At 40.4% G+C, this 18,532-nt stretch overlaps 1 protein-coding gene across 2 annotated transcripts in view; it reads left to right on the top strand.

Moving 5' to 3' along the window:
- Window positions 1-17,422, top strand: part of LOC123828258 (adhesion G protein-coupled receptor E2-like) — a 30,006-nt gene extending 12,584 nt beyond the window's left edge. For both annotated transcript variants that reach the window (XM_045853063.1, XM_045853064.1), the window contains exons 12-18: window positions 1,801-1,998; window positions 2,274-2,509; window positions 13,529-13,595; window positions 13,860-13,951; window positions 15,439-15,607; window positions 15,693-15,803; window positions 17,260-17,422. In XM_045853063.1, coding sequence (XP_045709019.1) covers window positions 1,801-1,998; window positions 2,274-2,509; window positions 13,529-13,595; window positions 13,860-13,951; window positions 15,439-15,607; window positions 15,693-15,803; window positions 17,260-17,268 — 882 coding nt within the window. In that variant the 3' untranslated portion in view covers window positions 17,269-17,422. The remainder of the gene's footprint in view (window positions 1-1,800; window positions 1,999-2,273; window positions 2,510-13,528; window positions 13,596-13,859; window positions 13,952-15,438; window positions 15,608-15,692; window positions 15,804-17,259) is intronic.
- Window positions 17,423-18,532: the final 1,110 nt, after the last annotated feature.

The raw sequence follows: 18,532 nt of genomic DNA on the forward strand, positions 1-18,532 counted from the left end.
GTGTTTCAAACTCAAACAGAATAAAAGAGAAACTTTGAAGATTGTCTGCCTCACTCCTAACCCCAGGCACCTACTTCCTCTTGCCTCAGAAAGAGTTGTTAGTTTCTCTTACATGTTTTAATGATTGTTTTATACATATAAAAAATACAAGTGACTGTTTTTTGTCCCTGTTTTTTTTTTACTCACATAGTGGCATTTTTCATTGTTGTGTTTTGTGTTTTTATTTATGACACCTAAGAGATTATTCCAGTCTACAAAGTGACACACCATTATTTTTACTGACAGTGCATTCCGGTTCATGAATGTGCCCTAAATGACATATCAGTTCTTCTCAGAGTGGGCATGTTATTTCATGATCATTTCCTCATACAGATAACATTGTCACAATTCACACGCACTTCATTGTTTTCCTGTTCAAGTGTCTAGTTAAGAGGTACACTGGGTCAAAGTCATATCCATATGTGGGTAGATGTTTCCATGGTCAACATACAGAGGTCACATATGAGAACACTCCCACCAGCATTACACGAAGGTGTGTGATTCCTCAGACCCTTAGCACAAGGGCATTGTCAAGGTTTTAGATCTTTTATGTATCTGAGAGTTAAATAGAATATCTAGGAGAATTTTTGTGTCTTTTTTATTATGAATGGAACAGAACCTCATTTAAGAGCCTTTTGTTGTGTGTGTCTGGAAAGAGGTCATTCATTTCTTGGTCCACTTTTCTATTGGCCTGTTGATAAGTTTCTTATGGATCTGGGAGCTCTTTATGTGGCAGAGGAATTGGTTTTATCTTGTTACACCAAAGATTCTCAAACCTAGTATGCATCAAAATCACCTGGAGGGCTTGCTATTTATTTGTAAACAATTTGAATCTTACAGATTTGTTGCAACAATAGAAATAGTGCAAATAATACCATACCACTCTATATCCAGATGTGCCAAGTTTAAACATTTTACCTCTGTTTTCTCTATCAGTTTTACATTTGTTTTTCTCTCCCTCCCTCCCTCTTTTTATCACCTACTTACACCAAAATTAATTTTTTTTAATATTCCTCATGGCTTTAAGATGACTTGAAACAATAGGCAGGAAAGTTTTAATCTTGAAAACCAAAGGCATCAGAGCATAGTCCTTTCCCTTCTTTAACCAAGGACATCACAGTAAGGAAGAAGTGTTGCAGGGATGAGGTGAGTGAGTCTGGGGTGGGGAGTTGATCCCTGGACATCGAGTCTCCAGGCACAGACTTGGTCACACAGTAACCTGAAGCTGTGTGCCCCCATGACCCTACATGATCACCTACAGCTTAGTCAATGCCCAGAAGTCTAGAGGAAAATGAACCCTGTGAATTCCAGGGCTTGGTCTTGAGAGAGGACTCTTCCATATTTTGTTTTTTCCAGTCTGAATTAATCAGTTCAGAACTCCAGAAAATTCTAACAGTATCCATAAATATCACTATTTTACCTGGTTCTGCCCCCATTCCTAACATTGCTGTACGCTCTCTGCCCCCACTCCCTCTGCCTCAAGAAAAGAAATAAAAAAAAAGAAAGAAAGAAAGAAAAAGAAAGAAAAAGAAAGGAAAGGGAAGGGAAGGGAAGGGAAGGGAAGGGAAGGGAAGGGAAGGGAAGGGAAGGGAAGGGAAGGGAAGGGAAGGGAAGGGAAGGGAAGGGAAGGGAAGGGAAGGGAAGGGAAGGGAAGGGAAGGGAAGGGAAGGGAAGGGAAGGGAAGGGAAGGGTAAATGGTTGAAGTTTTATTGCCCCAGAACAGGACAGTGTGACTGAGATCTCTTCTTTGCTGGGTCTCAGGAGGAGGATGTCGCCCTGGCTGTGATCACCTATGTGGGGCTGAGCCTCTCTCTGCTGTGCCTCTTCCTGGCGGCCCTCACCTTCCTGCTGTGCAAAGCCATCCAGAACACCAGCACCTCCCTCCACCTTCAGCTCTGCATCTGCCTCTTCCTGGCCCACCTGCTCTTCCTCACTGCCATCGACAGAACGGAGCTCAGGGTACTGATGCTGTCCCAAAGGACCCTGTGACCTGTCATAGAATGTGGAGTTCAGGGCTCCATCTCTAACCCCTTAATAAAATGTCCTTGGGTTCTGGGAAGGTTAAGAGGGGTGAGTAGCCAATTTCACACTGACTGACCCAACTAGCAAACACATCCTCTTTGACTATTCCTTTATATACAACAGAGATCTTCCCAATGGCAAGGCATAGGACAGGTGCTGGGACCATATTCCACCCTGACAATCCCACCTGGTGACTCTGACTGCTTCCCCAGGTGCTGTGTGCCATCATCGCAGGTGCCTTACACTACCTCTACCTGGCCTCCTTCACCTGGATGCTGCTGGAGGGCCTGCACCTCTTCCTCACTGCACGCAACCTCACTGTGGTCAACTACTCCAATGTGAGCAGGTTCATGAAGAAGTTCATGTTCCCTGTGGGCTATGGAGTCCCGGCTGTCATTGTGGCCATTTCTGCAGCATCCAGGCCTCACCTTTATGGAACAGCTGCCCGGTAAGGGCAAATTCTGACTTCTTTATCTTCTTCACCATGTCTCTGGCCTTTATAAAACCAGTGTAGTATTTGATTATGCCAGATCATATTACTGGAGACAACAAGTGGTAATCTTGGGTCATGTTTTATAATGATTAAGGGGAATGTCTTTAAACCTCTTCTTGAAATAACAAAGGTATAATTTATTTTTAATTTATTTTCATTTTTTCACATTTTTTATTGTTGTTCAAGTACAGTTGTCTCCATTTTCCTCCCACCACTCCCCCCACCCCAGTCATCCCCTCTTCCCACCCTTGATCCTAACCCCTACAAAGGTATAATTTAAAAAAGTGCTTTGGACATTATTATAAACAATGTAATTTTCCTCTTTATCTAAACACTATAGGAGGTTCTGATTTTATATTTGGGGAATAGGGCTGATTTAAATAATATAAACAATAAATTGTATTACAGTTGAGATTTGCATGGTGCATACTCTGTGCCAGTCATTTTTCTAGCTGTTATTATATTAGTTAGCACGATTCGTCCTCTCACAGTACTGTAAAGTAGACACTGCAATGGACCCATTTAAAGATAAGTAAATTGAGACATGTTGACATTAAGTAAATGACCAAAAGTGGACAGCTTGTAAATAGCAGAGCTGGTATTCAAATCCAGAGTGTCTGGCTCCAGAGTTTCACTCTTTTATTTTCAGCTTTTAAGGTTAGTTTTAATGGCTTTACTCATTTTTGAAATATATTTCAAACACCTTAAAATTTACTCCTTTAAAGAGTACAAATCATGGTATTGACAATAATCACAGAGTTGTGCAGTCGATACCACGATCAACTTTCACAACATTTTCAGCTCCCCAAAAGAAATCTCATACACAATATCATGCACTCCCCCTTCCTGCTACCCACTCCTCCAAGCCCTGAACCTGTAATCTACATGGACCTCCCTATCCTGGATATTTCCCATAATTGAAATAATACATATTATCTTTGTGATGGGATTCTTTCACTTAGCATGATGTGTTCAATGTTCATCATGTTTTATCCAGTATCATGACATCATTCTTTGTTGTTTTTGTTGCTGGTGTTGTTTGTAAATAATGTCCCATTATATAGATATTCCACATTTTTAAAATTTATCCATCAGTTGATAGACATTTGAATTTTTTCCATTTGTAACTACTATGAAAGGTGTTGCTATAAACACACATGTAAAAGTTTAAAATCTTTTAAAAATTAAATTTACTGTGGTGACATTGGTTAATAATATTATATAGGTTTCAAGTGCACAGTTCTCTAATACATCATCTGTATACTGCATTGTTTGTTTTCCACCAAAGTCAAATCTCCTCCATCACCCTATATTTGGCCACCTTTACCCTCACTCCCTCTTCCCATCCCCCCCTTTCTGGTCACCACCATACTGTTGCCTGTGTGTCTGTGAATTTTTGTTTGTTTGTTTGTCTTATTTGGTCATTCGTTGCTTTCAATTTTGTACTCTGCATATGAATGAAATCATATGGTTCTTGACTTTTTCTGTGTGAATTATTTTGCTTAGTATGCTATTCCCCAGCTCCTTCTATGTTGTCCCAAAGACAGTACTTCATCTTTCGTTGTGGCTGAGTAGTGTTCCATTGTATGTAAGTACCACATCTTTATTCAACCATCTATCAAAGGACACTTAAGTTGTTTCCATGTCTTGTCCACCAAGAGTAATGCTGCAATAGACATAGGGATGCATATATCTTTGCAAATAAATGTTTTCAAAATTTTCAGGTGGATATCCAATGGCAGCTTACTGAGTAGGAGAAGGTATTTTCAAACAACACCTTTGATAAGTGCTTAATATCCAAAAAATATAAAGAACTCTTACAATTCCACAAGGGTTTTCATAAACAACTACAAAGGACACATGGACAAAACCAACAGTGGGCAGGGGTTGGAATCAGGGGAGGGATTCAGGGATGACTGGGTTTCTGGGAGAGTGGTAGGGGTAAATGCAGACAACTATACTTGAACAACATTAAGATAATTTAAAAAATAAATTAAATAAAAACACAATTCCGTAACAAAGAAAGGAACAATCCAGTAAAAAATGGGCAGAGGACCTGAACAGATACTTCTCCCAAGAAGACATACAAATGGCCAACAGATATATGGAAAGATGCTCAACTCCTTGAGTTGTTAGGAGAATGAAAATCAAAGACATTAAAATGAGAGGTTGCCTCATAGTAATTATGTTAAATTGTTAAAATAAAAAACATGGAGAGTAAAAAACGTGTGCAAGGATGTAGAAAAATGTGAACTCTTATGCATTGCTGGTTGGAATGTAAAATAGTGCAGCCACTTTGGAAAATGGTTTGATAGTTTCTCAGATGTTGAACACATATAGCTACCACTTGACCTAGCAATTCCACTTGTATGTATATACTCAAAGCAAATGGAAACACATGCCCACACAAAAACTTGTCCATGAATGCTCACAGCAGCATTATTCAAAATGGCCAGCAATTGGAAACACACTAACCATCCATTAATCAATCAATGGATAAAAGAATGGCATACATACACACACACACATATAAAATATTATATATAATTATTTAGCCATTAAAAAGGAATTAAAAATATTATTCAGACATAAAAACTTGCAGCAACATGGTGAACCTGGTGAACCTTGATTGAAAAACACATTAGGCTAGGTGACAGAATCCAGTCATAAAAGACCATATATTGTATGAATACATTTATGTCTGGTTCAGGCATGTCCAAGGAGACAGACAGTAGAGCACTGGTGCCGTGGGACTGTGGTGGGTGGTGAGGTGCATGGAAGCAGAGATGAGGACTGATTGCTAATGTGAATTTTTTGAGGAGTTGAAAACGTTCTAGTTAGATTGTGATGATCATACAAATCTGTAAGTATTTTAAAGGTTACTGAACTGTACAGTGTAAATGGGTGAAATTTATGGTATATGAAATACATCTCAAAAAGGCCATAATTCAAAATATTCAGTAGATGGGTTTTGCAACAGATGAAAATAATTATATTAACTAGGGCAGGAACAGCCCTTAAAGTCATGTGAGATTCACAGGACTCTCAAAAACTGTTGACACATATACAGACTTCTCCTGTGTGTCAACACAATCTCAGTAACATCCAATCATTGCTCCAGTCTCAGCTCAAATATAATTTCCTTGTGGACTCTTCTTTACCATCCTCATTTCCTAGACTGGAACTGACATCCAGTGTAACATTCTCTTAGCCACTCATTTTGTTTTGTAGTTGCATTGTGTTTGTGCATCTCCTGCCTGATGTGAGATGTGTGGGATTTAAGATCATGTTTGATTACTTTATTTAAATTTTATTTTAATCATTGTTCAAGTAGTTTTCTCCCTTTTACTCCCAGTCCAGCCTACCCACCCAACCCTCCCCCACCTCCCTCCCATCACCACCCTCCACCTAGTTTTTGACCATGTGTCCTTTCAATTTGTTCCTGTAAGCCCTTCCGATTCTCCCCTGAAATTCCCTCTTCTCTCCCCTCTGGTCACTGTTAGCCTGTCCGCTATTTCAGTGTCTTTGGTTATGTTTTGCTTGTTTCTTTGTTTTGTTGTTTAGGTTCCTGTTAAAGGGAAGATCATATGGTGTTTGTCTTTCATTGCCTGGCTTATTTCGCTTAGCATAATGCTTTCCAGCTCCATCCAAGTTGTTGCAAAGGGTAGGAGCTCCTTCTTTCTTTCTGCTGATAGGACTCCATTGTGTAAATGTACCATAGTTTTTTGATCCATTCATTTACTGATGGGCATCTAGGTTGCTTCCAGCACCTAGCTATTGTAAATTGTGCTGCTATGAACATTGGGGTGCATAGGTTCTTTTGGATTGGTGTTTTAGTGTTCTTAGGATATAGTCCCAGCAGTGGAATTGCTGGGTCAAAAGGCAGATCCATTTTTAGTTTTCTGAGGAAGTTCCATACTGCTTTCCATAGTGGTTGTACCAGTCTGCAGTCCCCCCAACAGTGCACTAGGGTCCCCTTTTCTCCACAACCTCTCCAACACTTGTTGTTTGTTGCTGTGTTTATGATGGCCATTCTGACTGGTGTGAAGTAGTTTTAATTTGCATCTCTCTGATAGCTAGCGATATTGAACATCGTTTCATGTGTCCTTGGATCTTCTGTATGTCCTCCTTGGGAGAAGTGTCTGTTCAAGTCCTTTGCCCATTTTTTAATTGGTTTGCTTGTCTTCTTAGAGTGGAGTTGTGTAAGTGCTTTATATATTTTGGAGATTAAACCCTTGTCTGAGGTATCATTGGCAAATATGTTTTCCCATACAGTTCGTTATCTTTTTATTTTTATACTGTTTTCTTTAGCTGTGCAGGGGCTTTTTTTTGATGAGGTCCCATTTGTTTATTCTTTCCTTTATGTCCCTTGCTCTAGGGGACATGTCAGTAAAAAAGTTTCTGCATGAGATATCTGAGAATTTCCTACCCTACGTTCTCCTCTAGTACTTTAATGGTGTCACGTTTTGTATTTAAATCCTTTATCCACCTTGAATTTATTTTTGTATAAGGTGTAAGTTGGTGCTCGAGTTTCATTTTTTTTCACGTGGCTGTCCAGTTCTCCCAACACCATTTGTTGAAGAGGCTATTTTTACTCCATTTTATGTTGCTGCCCACTTTGTCAAATATTAATTGACCATAGAGACTTGGGTTTATTTCTGGGCTCTGTTCTGTTCCATTGGTCCATGTGCCTGTTTTTATGCCAGTACCAGGCTGTTTTGATTACAGTGGCCTTGTAGTATAGTTTAGTGTCAGGTATTGTGATCCCTCCTGCTTGACTCTTCTTTCTCAAAATTGCAGCAGCTAGTTGCAGTCGTTTATGATTCCATATAAATTTTTTGAAGTGTTTGTTCTATGTCTGTGAAATAAGCCATTGGTACTTTAATAGGAATTGCATTGAATGTGTAAATTGCTTTGGGTAGTATGGACATTTTGATGATCTTAATTCTTCCAATCCATGAACACGGTATATGTTTCCATTTGTTTGTGTCTTCCTTGATTTTTTTTCCTCAGTGTTATGTAGTTTTCTAAATACACGTCTTTTACATCTTTGCTTAGGTTTATTCCTAGGTATTTTATTTTTCTTTTTGCTATTTCAAATGGGATTTTTTTCTTGATTTCTGCTTCTGCTGTTTCATTGGTGGTGTGCAGAAATGCCTTTGATTTCTGGATATTGACTTTGTATCCCGCTGTTTTGCCAAATTCATTTATTAGGTCAAGCAGTTTTTTGGTGGAGTCTATAGGATTTTCTGTGTACACTATCATGTCATCTGCAAACAGAGACAGTTTTCTTTCCTCCTCTCTGATCTGGATGCCTTTTATTTCTTTTGCTTGTCTGATCGCTGTGGCTAAAACTCCCAGTACTATATTGAAGAGAAGTGGTGAAAGTGGATAGCCTTGTCTTGTTCCTGATCTTAGTAGAAAAGATTTTAATTTTTGCCCATTGAGTATGATGTTGGCTGTAGGTCTCTCCTATATGGCCTTTATTATGCTGAGGAATGCTCCCTCTATTCCCACTTTGCTGAGTGTTTTTATCGTAAATGGGTGCTGTACCTTATCAAATGCTTTTTCAGCATCTATTGATATGATCATGTGGTTTTTGTCTTTGCTTTTGTTTATGTGATGTGTTACATTTACTGATTTGTGAATATTGTACCATCCTTGCATCCCTGGAATGAATCCCACTTGGTCATGGTGTATGATCTTTGAAATGTATTGTTGGATGCAGTTTGCCAGTATTTTGTTGAGGATTTTAGAACCTATGTTCATCAGTGATAGTGGCCTGAAGTTTTCTTTCTTTGTTGTGTCTTTATCTGGTTTTGGAATTAGGATGATGTTGGCCTCATAAAAAGAGTTTGGGAGTCTCCCATCTTTTTGGATTTTTTGGAATAGTCTGTGAAGGATAGAGGTTAGCTCTTCCTGAAATGCTTTGTAGAATTCTCCTGTGAAACCATCTGGTCCAGGGCTTTTGTGTGTTGGGAGTTTTTTGATTACTGCTTCAATTTCTTTTGCTGTTATTGGTTTGTTCAGGCTTTCTGCTTCTTTTTCATTGAGTTTTGGAAGATTATATTTTTCTAGGAACTTGTCCATTTCACCTAGGTTTTCAAATTTCTTGGCATACAGTTCTTTGTAGTAATTTCTTACAATCCTTTGTATTCTGTGGTATCTGTTGTAATCTCTCCTCTTTCATTTCTGATTGTGTTTATTTGGGTCCTCTCTTTTTTTTTCTTGATGAGCCTGCTTAAAGGCTTGTCGATTTTGTTTGTCTTTTCAAGGAACCAGCCCCTGGATTCATTGATCCTTAGAATTGTGCTTTTAGTCTCTATGTCATTTAATTCTGCTCTGATCTTGGTTATTTCCTTCCTTCTGCTTGCTCTGGGCTGTCTCTGTTGTTGTTCCTTGAGTTCTTGTAGATGTAGGGTTAGGTTGTTTGTTTGAAATGTTTCTAACTTTTTTAGGTGGGCCTGTATTGCTCTGAACTTCCCTCTCAGGACTGCCTTGGCTGTGTCCCATAAGTTTTGGGTTGTTGTGAGTTTGTTTTCATTTGTTTCCAGAAACCTTTTGATTTCTTCCGTAATATCTTTCTTGACCCATTCATTGTTTAATAGTATGCTATTTAATCTCCATGATTTTGAGTGTTTTTGTTTTTTTTTCCTTTGGGTTGGTTTCTAGCTTCAGTCATTTGTGATCCTAGAAAATGCTTGGTATGATTTCAATTTTCTTGAAATTATTGAGGCTTGTTTTGTGTCCTATCATGTAGTCTATCTTTGAAAATGTTTCGTGTACATTTGAAAAGAATGTGTATTTAGGTTCTTTGGGATGGACGCTGTGTATATATCAGTAAGGTCCATTTCATCAAGGGTATTGTTCAATGCCACAATATCTTTGTTGATAATTTGTTTGGAAGATCTGTCCATTAATAATAGTGGGGTATTAAAATCCCCCACTGTAATTGTGTTTCTGTCCATATCTTTCTTGAAGTCCTCTAAGATTTTCTTTATGTATTTGGGTGCTCCTATGTTGGGTGCATATATAGTCTTGCAATATTTATGCCGTCTTGGTGGATTCTTCCCTTGAGTATTATGAAGTGACCTTCTGGGTCTCTCTTTATGGACCTTTTTTGAAAGTCTCTTCTGTGTGATATGAGTTTTGCTACCCTGGCTTTTTTTTTCCTGTCCATTTGGTTGGAAGATTTGTTTCCAGCCCTTCACTTTCAGCCTGTGCAGGTCTTTTATCCTGAGGTGGGTCTCTTGTAGGCAGCATATGTGTGGGTCATTTTTTCTTATCCATTCAGCTATTCTATGTCTTTTGATTGGAGCATTTAATCCATTTACGTTTAAGGTTATTATTGATAGGTACTTATTCATTGTCTTTTATGTACGTGTGTTCCCCCCCACCCTCTCTTGCAGAGCTGGTTTGGTGGAGGTGTATTCTTTTAGACTTCTTTCATCTGGGAAGCTTCTTATTTGGCCTTCTATCTTGATTGGGAGCCTTGCTGGGTAAAGGAGCCTTGGTTGCAGACCTCTGGTTCTCATTACTTGGAATATTTCTTGCCATTCTCTTCTGGCTTGGAGTGTTTCCATTGAGAAGTCAGCTGTTAGCGTTATTGGGGCTCCATTGTATGTTACTTCCTGTTTCTCCCTTGCTGCTTTTAATATTCTCTCTTTGTCTTGAAATTTTGCCATTTTAATTATGATGTGTCTTGAGGTGGGCCTCTTTGGGTTCCTCTTGATTCTGACTCTCTGTGTTTCCTGGATTTGTGTGATTTTTTCTCTCATCAAATTAGGGAAGTTTTCCACCATTACTTTTTCAAATAGGTTTTCTATATCTTGCTCTTCATTTTCTCCTTCTGGTATCCCTATTATATGGATATTATTATGTTTCATATTGTCTTGTATTTCTCTTAATCCCTCTTCATTCTTTCTGAGCCTCTTTTCCTTTTCTTGTTCTTTCTGGGTGTTCTTTTCTACTTCGTCCTCTAGCTTGCTAATCCGATCTTCTGCTTCATCAATCCTGCTTTTCATTCCTTCTACTGTGTTCTTCAGTTCAGAAATGGCATTCTTCATTTCCTGTTGTCCCTGGTTGATAGTTTGTATTTCCTTTTTCATGTTTATATAGTTTGCAATGAGATCATTGTAGCTTCCCTCTAGTTTCTGGTAGCTCATTGTGAGTTCATTGAGCTCCCTGATAATCATTGTTTTGAACTCAATATCTGATAGCTGAGTTGCCTCTATTTCATTTAGTATTCTTTCTGAGGCTTTCTCCTTTCCCTTCATTTGGGGATTGTTTCTTTGGTTTCTTATTGTTCGTGAGATTCTTTTTGTTAGCCTCTGTTTCTTAAATTGATCTGTTCCCTGTGAGTATGGTGTGAACTTCTGTGGTAGAATACCTGTGAGATTCAGTGGTGCAGTCTCCTTTGTGTATCCTGGTGTTCACAAGTTCCCCCTGCTTTTTTTTGTGATCAGTTGGAGGAGTAAGGCAAAATGGTTTAAGACAGCAAGACAGTATTCTATGATATTTACAGTAGCAGCCAGTAGAGAAGAGATAGGAGATCCTTTGGCTATGTGTAGTGTTAACCGTGATCTTCCACCCTGCTAGCCACGTTTTAGAAAGGATAGAAAGAAGGTAAGACTCTTATTGGGGACAAAAGGATTGTTAGTTGGATCTAGAAAGCTGTGAGGCTGTGGGAGGTCAGATTCTGAGGTACGGTTGGAATAAAGATTAGTAAATAGGAGTAGTGTGTAAAAGAATAGAGACAACCCCCACAATAATATAGTTCAGAAAATTGCAATGTGGGCTGAGATCAGGGAGGGGTGTTGAGTAGTATTTACAAAATTGTATGAACTAGGTCTTATTTACAGTAATATTAAAGCAACAATCATGTGGCAGAATCTATGAGATCTAGGTAACAAGAATAAGGAGTATAGAACCTTGAGAGATGTACTAATGGAACACAGATGAAGGATAGTGAATTATCAACACACTGTGACTGAGATAACAGGGGGGAACCTATCAAATGACAGTATAACCAGCCAAGCAAAGAAGATTATACAGAAAGAGAAAGAATACCAAAATACTATTAAAATAAAAAATGTCAGAAAAGTGAGAAAAAGATAATACAAATTTGCAGTAACTTGCAAGCTCAAAAAAAAAAAGGGGGGGAGGGGATAGCAGAAGATGGAGTGCAGGAGAGATAAGTTTGGATTAGAAGGAATAATACTAGGATGAATGGAAGAGAAACATAAGGGATTGAGAGACATAAAAATAATAAGAATTGAAAAATAAAAAGTCACTTAAAAAACAAGATAAAATCAAACAATCAACCAACAATAGCCAAAAAAAGAAAAAAACAAAAAACAAAAAGAAAAAAAACCCAATCCCCCTCCCCCCCCCCCAACAAACAAACAAACAAAAACCCAAAAACCTATTGTTAGTTTCTAACTGGCCAGACCAGTTTTTCTGGTCTTGCTGGCTTCAGCAGGCTGAGGGGGGTTTGAAATGCTTATCACTCTTCCCTGTCAAAACTCAGTAAGCCTCTCCGGTACTGTCCCCAGGGCCAGCAGGGTGCTCTCCCCAGAGCCAATCTGACTTTCCCCTATAGGACCGTGGGCGCTCCTGAGCTCGCTCTTCAGAGCTCACTGCCGCCATCTCCTGGCTCCGGGGAGAGCTCTGCACCCCCGCAGAGCTCCTGCATCCATTCCGGGTTCACTATGCAAGCTCTGGGGATCGCAAGGAGATGCACCCTTCCCCCACATTTCACCGTGGCGGGTGCTTTGTTCTTGGGAAGCACTGGCATCTTTTCTGTATTCACGATGCAAGCTCTGGGGATCGTAAAGCGGCATGCACTTCCATCAGTTTTTCAGTTTTGGGCTCTAGGAACCCCCAGGTGCCATGTCCCTTCCGGGTTCACAGCACAAGAGTCAGGATTCCTGAGGGGGTGCATGCTTCTTCAGTTCACCACTGCAGGCTCTAGAAACCCGAGAACCCTGCACCCTTTCCTTGTTCAGGGCTTCGAGGTCTGGGGTTTTTCACAGATCCACACTCCCACCGGGCTGGGGCTGGGGGTGCACATCCAGGCCACCTCTGAACGTGCCAGCTGTAGGCACTCACTTCTCCCAGGGCTATGGGTGGGTGCTCGCAGCCCCTGCGTGACTGTCTCCCAGTCCAACTCCCCTCTCTGTGCCTTCAAGCAATAAGGTCTCCCCTGGTGTTGCTCAACCCCTGTAGTCCAGGGAGGGAGCAGTGACTCAGCTCTCCCGGGTGCCCTGAGGCAGACCCGGACCTGGGGGCTGCAACTCCCCGGTCTCCTTGCTGATCCCTGGGTCCCTGTTGTCCTGAAGCAGTCTCCTTACCGTCTGGTTTTTCAATGTCCGCTGTAAGTGTTGTCCTGTTTTCAAAAATGTTTTGGTAACCTAAGCCACTTGCTCTGTTCCTTTGCCGATCTGAGAGTTTCGTATGTTTGATTTCTTCATGACTGAATGTTCAGAGCCAGACACAGAGCCTATCACAGAAGGGACACTCAGTATTTGTTGTTGAATGAATTAGTGAATGGATTTACATAACTGTTCTAGACTTTGAAGGACCAATCCCTTTTTCTTTAATTTTGTATTTGGAAGTTTCTTTCTTATTTCTTTTTGTTTATTTATTTATATTTTAATTTATATATTTTATTGTTTATGCTATTAGTTGTCCCAATTTTTCAGCCTTTCTCCTTCCAGGCCACCCTTGATTCCCACAGTCAATCCCCACACCGTTGTCCATGTCCATGGGTCATTTATATATGTTCTTTGACTAATCCCTTCACCTTCTTTCACGCTGTCCCCATCTCCCTGTCCCCTCTGACAGCTGTCAGCCTGTTCCATGTCTCTATGCCTCTGGTTCTATTTTGCTAATTTGCTTATCTTCTTCTTTAGAATATACTTCAGAGATCATATGGTATTGACCAGTGCATTCTTAATAATCTCTCTTTTTTAGCTGCTGGCTCCACCCAGAAAAAGGATTTATGTGGGGCTTCCTTGGACCCGTCTGCGCCATCATCTCTGTGAGTGATGACATCAGAGCATCCTTAACATTCAGCTGAGGATCATTAGAAGAGCAGAATTATAAGGGTGTGGGGGAGGGAATGACAGGGGTAGGAATTTTCCTGGGTTCTGATTGGGTTGCTTTGATTTTCTCAGACTGCTCCTAAAACTACAAACTCTGATACTAAGTATCAAAACTATTGAAGTGTGGAATTGCTATTGGACAAGCTAGGCTAGAGGTAACAAGTTAAAAGTATATTTACTAATCCTCTGTGTTCCCAAAGGTCAATCTGGCTTTCTTTCTGATGACACTCTGGATTTTGAAAAGCAAACTCTCTTCCCTCAACACTGATGTGTCCACCCTGCAGAATACAAAGTAAGCTGGAGAAGAGGGTGACATGCCCATAGTCACATGTGGTCCCAAGAGCAAATCCATGTGTTTCAGCAGCCCCTGATGTCCCCACTCAGGGTGTGCCAGGGGAACCCAGGGTAAAGAGATGCAGCGATCCTTGTGGGGCAGCAGGCTGGGATTCAGTGGTGTGCAGCTGACTCCCCTGCCACAAAGCTCTGTCTCTAACCCCCAGCTTGTGACTCCCTCAGCAGCAGGAAGGACTGAAGTTGGTTGATGAACCTTCTTTGGACTTTTGTCAGCAGTCCTATGACAAAAGTACAAAGAACCTGTATGCACCCAGCCTACATTTTCATACTACCCTCAGTTCAGGCTCCTCAGCCCTCGTCATTTCTGTCTGGAAAAATATTCTATTCCAGGAAGCATGGGCACTGCTTTGTTTCAGGAGTGCAATTATAAGTGGTTTTTATAAGATTTTACTTATTTATCTTTGTAGACAGATGGGAAGGGAGGGAGAAGGAGAGGGAGAGAAACATCAATGTGTGGTTTCCTCTCACACACCCCCTCCTGGGGACCTGGCCTGCAACTCAGGCATGTGCCCTGACTGGGAATTGAACTAAAGACCCTTTTTTTAAAAAAAAAAATTATGTTATTGTTGTTCAGTTATAGCTGTCTGTATTTTTTTCTCCACCACTCCCCCCACAACCAGACAAACCCACCTTTCTCCCTTGCTTACACCCTCCCCTTTGGTTTTGTCCATGTCCTTTATAAGTATTTCCTGAAAACCCTTCTCCCCACTGTCCCCTTCCCCCTCCCCTTCTGGTTACTGTCAAATTGTTCTTAATTTCTATGTCTCTGGTTATATTTTGCTTGCTTTTTTTCTTTTGTTGGTTATGTTCCAGTCAAAGGTGAGATCACATGGTATTTGTCCCTTACCTCCTGGCTTATTTCACTTAGTATAATGTTCTTGAACTAGAGACCCTTTGGTTTGCAGGTTAGCACTGAATCCACTGAGCCACACCATCTAGGGCTCTTATGCAATTTTAATGATCTTTCTTGAATGTTCCCATCAGTATCCTTTCTAAATTTTGCATGCCATTATTTGGTTATATCAGTCATTTGAATAGACTGTGAGCTTTGTGAAAAGAGAAATCCTTCCTCCGTTACTTTCACTGCCCAGGCCCCAGCACAGAGCCTGCCTGATGCGCAGTGCAGCCTCAGACATGTTGGTTTAATAAAATCAGGGCTCTACATGGAGCATCATAAAATTTTTGAAACCTACATTTTGAAGTGTCACAACCCTACTCAATATAGTCAAAACCACCTTGGACCAGAGTGGCATTTCTACTGTGGAGAATCATTGACAGTAGAGATCAGAGCTGAACACAACTCTAGTCTGTGAATTCATCACCAACAGGGGAAAGCAGGAAGGAACATCCATGGGGTAGAGATGAGAGTGACCTTGATTCTGTTGCTCTGGGTGCACCATGGACCTCATTTCTCCTCCTACTCAGGATGCTGACATTTAAAGCAATGGCCCAGCTCTTCATCTTGGGCTGCACGTGGTCTCTGGGAATCCTGCAGGTGGGCCCAGCTGCCCAAGCCATGGCCTATCTCTTCACCATCATCAATAGCCTGCAGGGCGTCTTCATCTTCCTGGTGTACTGTCTCCTCAGCCAGCAGGTACCATAGTCCAACTCCCACCTATCGCTGTTTCTATTCTCAGTCCTCTCAGTGAGCTGACTCAGAGCATGCTTTGCCTCTGCAGGTCCGGGAGCAATACAGACAATGGTTTAAACGAGTGAGGAAAATCAAAACAGACTCTGAGAAGTACACCCTCTCCAGCAGGGCCACATCTGAATCTTCCAAGCCTAGCATGGTGAGATCCCCAATGTTCCCAGAGCCCTTCACTCGAACTGATGTAAGGAATAGCTCATGCCCCTCACACTGGACAAACTGGGAATACAGCAGGGGATGTCCTAACATGGCTCCCATGGGCTTCACTCTTTAACTCCTTAACCATTAGCAATGGTCCCAGTGAAAAAACATGTATTTTGCTCTTACTCCTTCGGAACTGTGTTCATCCTGACTTTCACATATCAGCACTCTTACTGAATGACTGCTGCATGCCATGCATGGTTAACTAAATGGCTGAGAATCGATTACCTGAAGCAGGGATGCACATGGCAGTCAGAGAGCCACATTATCTTACCCTTCATCCACCTCTATCTCACAGTCACTCAGCACCACCCAAACTAAAAGGCAAAGATGGGAAAAATGATGTACATATTTAAGAACTGAACAGAAATCAGTGTTACTTGGCATTTTGGACTTTCTTAGTAAGATTGCCTGATATTTTCAGCACCTTCCTCCCACTTCAGAACCAGGATGGACAAACCATAAGTGCATGGAAAATTCCTGGCAGTGATTACTAAGAACCACTACTGGTTTAGATCTAAAAATTTCTATTTTTTTTCATTTTAAAAAAGATTCAATTAATTTATTTTTAGAGAGGGAAAGTATGTCCCCAATATGCCCAGCTGACTCAGTCTCTATCACATCTACATCCTCCAAATGCGTCCCTGAGCCAGGTTGCCACCTTCACTTGCCTGAAGCACTGCAACATCCTCCTGACTGACCACCCCTTTCCATTCTCATCACCTTCCAATGCCTCTTTACCCAGAAGTCAGAGGGATCTTTTCAGAACTAAAAAGACAAATCATGTCACCCCTGTGTGAAACCTGTTACATGTACTTTCTCTTGTGTTCACTTCTGAATAATTTCCTGAAGCACAACATTTATAAACTTCTTGAGTAGAGAGAGGCATATGAAGTTGCCCATGTCAAGCACTAGGAATTACACTGAGCTTTCTCTAGACCTAGGAATAAATAACTGATATTGGTGATGGAAAGGAGAAGGGAAAAACAGAAGAGTTCAATGCCGCTTCTTTTATATCCTCGGTAATGGACAATAGATAGTGTTTCTGACCTTTCATTAATTTCCCACCTGCCCTCTTTTATGACTGAAGACATAAAGTAACATTTCAAAAACCTTGAAGCAGAGGGATCAGAACACACATTTTCAAAAAGATAGACTATTTCTGTAGCACATTTAGTTGTTCTTATCCTCTGTAACTTGGGGTTTAGATAACATAGGAAAATGAAACTCCTTAGGAAGCCCAATTGATATGGCCTTTTCTTACCCTGACCAATCCATGTGGCAAGGTAATTTTTTGACTAAAATCTTCTTAAATTTCTCATTTCTTTCATTAGAGGAAACTTTCAAGTTTTCTTTCCATAGTCTTATATTTAATTTCTACAATATTCTCTTTCCAGGTGAATTAAGAAGATCTTTTGATCTATAGCCTCTTATCCCATGGAAACTGCCCTGCCATTCTTTGAGCCATTGAGAGAGGATAGAAAGACTTTGTGGTGTGTTTCAAGAAATTCTTCATATCAGCAATGTGAAAGAAGTCATGGTGGACATGCTGGAAACTCAACCTCTGCAAAATCTGGAATTTTTTCTTTGCTCTGCTGTGTACTTGGAAAGTTTGGCATGTAAAATTCCAGTGGTGGCCCAATTTTTTAGGAACTTTGAGTTAAGTTTCTGCAAAGGCTCTGCTTTCTACGGACTCTCCAGAGACTGAACGTTTATGAACATGAAGAAGAGTGGAATGTTCATGCTAATGTCTGGATTTCTTAATTTCTTTTTTCAGTATTTCTAGAGGTTTAATTGTGTACTTGTGTAAAATGATTAATTATTCACCATGTCTAAGGCAGAAATTAAGAGCTACTCAGGCAGGTCCTGCCTTCATGGGGGCTTTCAGAGGGAAATAAATTAATTTATGCAGCTATACTTCCTGTTTGTAGATTATTATTATTATTTTATTTATTCTCACTTGAGGACATGCTTACTGATTTTAGAGAGAGGAGAAAGAGAGAAGGAGAGAAATATCGATCAGTTGCCTCTCATATGCTCCCTGACCAGGGACCAAGCCTGCAACCTAGGCATGTACCCTGCCTGAGATTAAACCCATTACTTTTTTGTTTTATGGGATGACACTCTAACAAATTGAGCTACGCTGGCCAGGGAGATTTATTGATGATAGCTATTCTGACAGGTGTGAGGTGATAGCTCATTGTGGTGTTAATTTGTATTTTTCTGATCATTATTAATTTTCTTTTTTTTAAAACATTTTTAAAATTGTTGTTCAAGTACAGTTTTCTGCCTCCCCCCACTCCTCCCCACCACCACAGCCCTTCCCAACTCCCCTGCTGTTTCCACCCGCTTGTTATTGTCCATGTGTCCTTTATAATTGTTCTTGCAAACCCTTTACCCTCTTCACCATTATCCCTTTCCACCTTCTCTCTGGTTACTGTCCATTTGTTCTTAATTTCAGTGTCTTTGGCTATATTTTGCTTGCTTGTTTGTTTTGTTGATTAGGTTCCACTTAAAGGTGAGGTCATATAGTATTTGTCTTTCACTGTCTGGCTTATTTCACTCAGCATAATGCTCTCCAGTTCCATTCATGCTGTTGCAAAGGGTAGGAACTCCTTCTTTCTTTCTGCTACATAGCATTCCATTGTGTAAATGTATCATAGTTTTTTG

Source organism: Phyllostomus hastatus, unplaced genomic scaffold, assembly GCF_019186645.2.
Source record: "Phyllostomus hastatus isolate PE091 unplaced genomic scaffold, TTU_PhHast_1.1 phas_contig_98, whole genome shotgun sequence".
NCBI lineage: Eukaryota > Metazoa > Chordata > Mammalia > Chiroptera > Phyllostomidae > Phyllostomus > Phyllostomus hastatus.